Raw genomic sequence first — 7,219 nt, forward strand, 5'->3', positions numbered from 1 at the left:
AAAAAACTGTTAGAAAATAGCACGATACAAAAATATTCATTAATGGCCAACAAATAAATTAAAAAAAAATTAATGAACAAGAATGTCTTTGAGAAGATTAATTATTAGTTTCCGCACACTTCAACCGATTTAACAAATAAAATATCATATATTGTCATAATAATATAATTATGGGTTAAACTTAGACAATGATAAGTTAACATCATAGTCCATATTTTACACATTTATAAATTAATTTTATTATATACCATTTTAAAATTTTTTAAAAGAATTTATATTTATAAAAATAAATTATTACTTATTCAAATAAATAAATTCATATAACATTTTATAATTATTATTTTTTAATATAATATATTTCAATTATCTTATACTTAATTATATATACAATTTATACAAATAATAATAATTTTTAAAATAAAATATTTTATTTTATAATAAATTCTCTATTTTAAAAGTTTACAAATGATTAAAATTTTGAAGTAAAATCTTATTTACAAAAAAAAATATCATTATGAATGTCACAATTTTTTCATATGCATCAATGCTAAAAAAACTACAGCATTTGAAGTCTAAATTTGATTTCTAAGATATATCATGCAACTTTTTACATAAAAATCAAACATTTTAAAACAAGAAAAGAAATTTTATTTATTATTTTGCTATTTTTTTTTAAACTACAAAAGCATCTTATAAAGCAAAGGGTATTGGATTGGCTTATGTTTATATAATATATTATAACATGACCAGTGGAAATTGGAAAATCTCTTTTTTTTTTGGTTACAAATATTAATTCATCACCACAATACATATAATACTATTCTTTCTCTCATACTAAGATTAAAAAGTGGAAGTATTTATTAGGAACCTAGACCACGTATGCTTTCAATGAAGGAGAATGAGATAAACCAAAAGGAGCAACGGTTGTGTTCTGATTATTTCCAACCATAATATTTGTGTTTTTGTTCTTCATTCTTCTTCGAGCAATATAACCTCTTATCCATGGCGTTACGTCCTCACTCACCTTTATTACGATGAAGAATATTATGCGATAAACGAATATCATGCTGAATATTACGCTTAAGTCCACCCATTTTGATCGTGTCAAGTCTATTTGAAACACGTATTCTAGAATGTACTCTCCTGGGATCTTTGGAAGATCAGGTGACTGGTTGTCGAAAACTAATCCCTTTAGATCGTTTTGGTATTGACCCTGCAGCACGACGATTCTTGGTTAGTTTCAAATTGGTGTTATTGATACAAATTGACCAAATGAAGAGAAAAAAATTTGTAGCAAATAAATGCAAGTTATGCAAAAGAAGAAAAAAAACATTACCTGAATAGCCCAGAAATGGAAACTTAAGTAAGACATTGGGTAACGCCAGACGGGCTTTGGGATGTCATGTGGAAGTCTGAAGTAGCCAGAGACTAACATGAATATTCCCTGATCAAATGCATTAATTGACAAGTTCAGGATCAAAGAATTGCAATTACCATAGTTGGGAGGATGAAATTTGGCCAAATTAAGTTAAGAAAGATCAATGTTTTGTACCTAATAAGATTATAGAAATGGATTTGTATTATGTTTGTATGTTTCAAAACGTTTAATGTTCTCTTCCTATTGTCGACTGAATCTTTCCCAACATGGGCGAATGAATGAGACAGGACTTACAAGCAACTCGGAATTGAACTCTAAAAAGTAATTTCATGTAAAACTGTCTTGTGGAACAATGAAAAGTTTTTTTTTTCAAATAAATTAATCTTAAGTAACTTAATCCAAATGGATATCTCAAATTCGATTCTCACTAAAAACACTATAAGTTAATCTATAAAATGTCGACATTGAGCCTCAAGCAACTTCAATTTATTTGTTATACAATCTAAAATTCATCTTCGAACCAACTCATAATAAAACTGAGACATCACCCCCACCTAAATGTAGTGATTTCTATTTGGCATCATGACTCAACTTCAAATGAATTCATTTAAATAATGCATCATGAAAGAAACAAGACAACCATTATTTTCATTGAAAAGAAAATTTACCTGAATACCAGCACCAATGATGATGCCCATAAGGAAGTTAGGGACGACACTAGCAATAGCCATCATCAAGCTCTCAACAACGGTCACACTTGCATAAAGACATAGAACAAAGAATATGTAGTGTTCAAATCCAGGATGAAGTTTCACCATGAAGTAACATATCGTCCCAGATAAGAACGTTATCAATATCAGAAATGGCATTGCTGATATTGTATTGCTTATCACAAAAGCAGTCACCCCATAATGTCCATTTAACCTCTCCCTTTGAAACACCTGCAATGTTAATTTTTCTTAATTTACAACTTCCAAACAACCATAGAAAATAAAATCAAATGATTCGCCAATTAACCTTCATATCCTCCACAAATGAAGGAAATCCACCTATCGACATGAATGTTACAAAACCAAAGACGAATGAAGCACAAGCTCCCCTTGCCTGTTCAAGAAACAAGGTAAGATTAATAAATAATAAAGACAGATTAAAGAATTGATCATTGGAAATTTTATGTACCAAAATGGAATCATAACCAGTGCCGACATCCAAGTAGATCGTGCCGATGCAAACAGTTACGACGAGATAAATAACGAGCCTCAGCCAGTAATACCCAAAGTCTCTTGACATGTTGATAAATGAACGACGAGTTAAGGTGAATGCCTGCATCAGGAAACTTGCCTGACTCCCACCTGGATCAAGAACAGTTCCTTTCTGCAAATGCAAATTACAGAGTTTGAAAATAATCCCTTAGTTATTCAAATTACCCAAAAGAAAATTTAATATGGGAACTTATAAAAGAACTTACAACTCTGGACATCTCCTCCACCCTCATTTTTGCAGTGTAAAAATGCTGAGAAGAGCGATAGACATCAATGAGAGTTCGAGTTGCTTCGGTCGTGCTTATCTTCTCCATGGGATCATCTGTTGCCTCAAACTATATATGTGGACAAATTTACATATTAGTATTTATGATTTCATAACATTTTCTTAAGTATTTGGATTATATGGTTTTGTATATGTACCCTTAGCTTCATTGATCCTTTAAGGGTGGCCTTAACTTTGTCGAAATCAGAATTAATACATCTAAGAAAATGATCAGACGGGTTCCTCAGAGCAGGACAGGGGAAACCAGCTTGTGCAAAGAACTGCAAAATTACACAACATAATGAAAATCTATTAATATTTCATAACACAACTTATCACTTAATCTAAACTTACCTCATAGGCTTCAGAGGCCTGTCCAAAGTAAACGGTCTTGCCACCAGATAGCAAATAGAGGCGATCAAAGAGCTCAAAAACTTCACTGCTGGGCTGATGAATGGAAGCAATCACAGTTCTACCGTCTCTTGATAGACCTCTCAGAGTCTGAGTAACGAAGAACGCAGACGCACTGCAAATCGATAAAAAAAGAAACCATCAAGATCATTTTCCATTACTTTTTGTATATACATGTACTTAATGATTTGAGGAATCAAATTATGGGTATTTTACCTGTCTAGACCGCTGGTGGGTTCATCGAGAAAGAGAAGTCTGGGTCGCATGATGATCTCAATGGCAATACTCACACGCCGCTTCTCACCCCCACTAATACCACGTAAATGCCAGTTTCCAATGACAGTGTTTGCACAATCTTGAAGACCCATTTCTACTATCGTGCTTTCAACTAATGCATTCTTTTCTGACCGAGCCATTTTGTCAGGCAGCCTCAGTCTAGCTGAATATGCTATAGTCTCTCTTACAGTCAGAGTACCAATCAAGTTGTCATCTTGTGTTACATATGCCTAAATACATAATAATCACTCAGATTAAATGAATCAAAGTATATATGCAATCAAGTTTTCAACTTTTTTTTATTTGAAACATAAAGCTATTTGAATGAAGAGCATTCATCCATACTTTAATGAATGAAAACTAAAAAAAATCTCATTTTCACATAAACCCATAATATCTTCTACATGTTTAAGATATTTTAAATATAAAAAAAACAAAACAATATATTTGTATTTGATTGATGATCAAATAAAATAGCATTTATGATCTAAATCAAAATTCTGAGGGAATAGAAACCCAAAAATGAGAAATAACTCAGCATATGTAATGACAAACAGTTGAGAGTGACAAAACGTGTATAGTTAATAATTGTATTACCAACTTTCAAAGGGGATATAAATGTTCTCTTTTATAGTTGGTTGGAAAGAGCCAATAATCAAACCAACCAAAGCCTAGTGATTTGGACTTTTTGTGAGTCCAGATTACAGCTGTTTGATTGAAATTGTGATTAAATCTGATATAGTTCATTTATAGTAAGAAATTAAAAAATAAAAAATAAAAAAACAAATTAAAGAATTTATGATATTTATGCAGTATCAGCTTGTTGGTGCTATAGTAGAAAAAAGAGAAGTTAAATGAGACAGAATTTTTACTGCAAAAAAAAAAGGAGAGATTTTTACTGCAAACACGTACAGTTATTGTTCTTGAATCTGAGGCCTTGTTCCAAATTGGGTTGATCAAGTAATTTGTTTTTATTGGACTGGTTAAAAATTATATATTTTAACATTTTAGTTGATTTAATAGATGAAACAAGGCTTAAATAGGAAAAAACTTTAAATTATAAAATAATTGTGGGTAACCTAAAATTATACATTTGTTATATTAAAACATCATAAAAATTGAAAAGATTAAAATTACTTAAAATTTTAACTTTTACAATTTACATTAAAATTGTAATTTGTTAGGTTTTAAAATATCATAAAAATGAACAAAAATAAAATTACTTATAATTTAGTAAAATAAATATGTTTAACTCAATTATTGTGAAATTAATTACTTATCTGATTTATAAATAACTGAGGTTATTTGAAAACTGTATTTTGGTATCACTGTTAATATCAAATTTATTTATTTTTTATCATAAAAAAAATGATATAAAATAAGCTCAAAATATTAATATTCAAAATTTTACATCTAGATTTGTAATTAATAATATAAAAAATGATTTAAAATATAATAAAAAATAGAATCGAGAATATATATATACTTACAGCAGCGCCAAAAGAAAGCTTAGTTTTCCGGCCATTAAGAAGAATGGTGCCGGAGAGGAAAGCATTAGCAGCTAAACGACCGGAAAGTGCATCAAGTAGCGTCGATTTACCGGAGCCAGACGGTCCCATAAGCGCGGTAAAACTTCCAGGTTCTGCATATCCAGTCAGACCTTCCAGAACATTCTGCGTTTCTCCATTACTCAAAGACACAGTAACCGTCAGATCTTGCCAAGTAAGTCGAGCGGATACATCGCCGATGAAATCCGTATTCGTCATCTCCTTCCATAGCGTCTCGCTTAAAGGAGATAAACCTCCGGCAACTAAACCATTCCCTGTCGGTTTGTTCGATTCTATCTCCATCACTACCTCGCTTGTCTGCATCGATTATTATAATTTCTGCAGGAATAAGTAGAGAAATAATTGCATTAAGTGATTGAATTGAAGATTTGAAATCGGAAATGAACTAACTAACCAGATCGATGGAAGCGATGATGATGATGATGAGTTGAAGAGAAGATTTGGATACGAAGTAAAAGAGAGGAGGAGATTGAATTTAAGAGAATGGTGAAGTGTGAATAAGGGCGTTGAGAATGTGTGTGTTTTGAGTGTGTGAGAGAGAAAGGGAAGAGAAATGAAAATGGGTTTCGTGTGTGTGTGTGTGTGTGTGAGAGAGAGAGTGAAGGTAGTTGTGATCATGAATTTGACCGGTTTGGTTTAGCAGACCTTTCTGCCATGCATATTAATGCTTTCTTCATACATGCTTTTCAGTTACTGTTTTATTTTTTTTAATAATATTAATAATAATTAATTAATTAATTAATAAAATTAATTACAATTCTATGGGTATATATTGAATAAGATAATAATTTATTAATACAAATGCTAATAATATATATATATATATATATATATATATATATATATATATATATATATATGATGAATGCTTGTATATTAGGTTCAAGTTTTAAAATTAATTATCAAAACTAAAATGATGAGAAAACAAGAATGGTGTGTTTTCTTGATGTTTGAACGAGGGATTATATTGTTTTGTAAATGTTTTTAATTGAAATATATTTATTGTTGGGAGCTTGACATATTTAACATTTTAGGGTAGGTTTTACTTCGGTTTAATTGATTTTTCGATTAACCGTATTAAACCTAAAAATGATGATGAATGTAATTATTACCTATCATATATTGACAAAATAATGTATATTTATATAAATTGCATGAAAATATAGATAAAGAGAAATTTATTTAATAATTCTAATTACAACTTGTTTTTGTATTAAATGTTTGTTAATCCATGAAATATGTGATTTTATTGATCGGGATCAGTGAAAAAGTATTTAGAATGAAAATGATTGTGTCACAGGTTTAAACTTGGTTCGTGACACATGATTCATTTATATGAGTATTTATTTTATAAAATATAACTTTAAAAAATAAAGTCACAAAAATGAAAAAAAAAAAGAATTAATAAATATTACAAAAAAAATGAAAATTTAATAGGGAAAAAATAAAGAGAGAAAAACAAATTTGAACCTCCAAGATAAAAGGGAAGAAATGGCGTTTCAGACTTCATGTTTATGGCAATGGAGTCAATCTCGGTTTAGATTATTTATTTGGGTTGAAATGATTTATTTAGTATTTTACTATTTAATTTAGCATTTAAGAAATATAAAAATGGTATATTTTTTCATTAAAGAGTGAATAGTTTTGTCCAAGTTAAATATTTTTATTTTAATATTTAATAAACATACAAATAATGTATTTGAATGTAGGACGGTAAATGAGTCAAGCCGAGTTTAAACCAATTTGAGCTCGAATTCGACTTGATTAAGTATTTATTAGCTCGACTCGAACTCGAACGAGTTTATAAATTCGAGCTCGATTTCAACTTGACTATTTATCGATAAGCTCGGGTCGACTCGAAAAACTTGAACTAAAATTAAATTTTCAAATATTTGTAAATAAAAAATATTACTTTTAAATATTACTTTTAAATTTTAGATTTTAATATTAAAATAAATAAAATATATATTATTTATTATCGGACTCAAAAAAGTTTGACTCGAAAATTAAACAAGTCGGCTCAAACTCGAACTATGTCAAAATCAAACTCAAGTCGAGT

At 29.6% G+C, this 7,219-nt stretch overlaps 1 protein-coding gene across 2 annotated transcripts; it reads right to left on the reverse strand.

Annotated features, from left to right (window-relative positions):
- Positions 1–690: 690 nt before the first annotated feature.
- Positions 691–5,716, reverse strand: LOC124929359 (ABC transporter G family member 11). Of its 2 annotated transcripts, none has more exons than XM_047469702.1 (11): positions 5,555–5,716; positions 5,083–5,478; positions 3,533–3,822; positions 3,260–3,431; positions 3,064–3,186; positions 2,847–2,975; positions 2,558–2,752; positions 2,396–2,482; positions 2,047–2,319; positions 1,337–1,444; positions 691–1,213 (listed from the first exon to the last, which is right to left on the reverse strand). In XM_047469702.1, exons 2-11 carry the CDS (start codon positions 5,461–5,463, stop codon positions 869–871), a joined length of 2,103 nt encoding a protein of 700 aa, XP_047325658.1. In that variant the 5' UTR covers positions 5,464–5,478; positions 5,555–5,716; the 3' UTR covers positions 691–868. The 2 variants fall into 2 exon arrangements, with proteins under 2 accessions (XP_047325658.1, XP_047325659.1); XM_047469703.1 differs by having other exon boundaries at positions 5,083–5,457; positions 5,555–5,696.
- Positions 5,717–7,219: the final 1,503 nt, after the last annotated feature.

This window comes from Impatiens glandulifera, chromosome 3, assembly GCF_907164915.1.
Source record: "Impatiens glandulifera chromosome 3, dImpGla2.1, whole genome shotgun sequence".
Taxonomy (NCBI): Eukaryota; Viridiplantae; Streptophyta; class Magnoliopsida; order Ericales; family Balsaminaceae; genus Impatiens; species Impatiens glandulifera.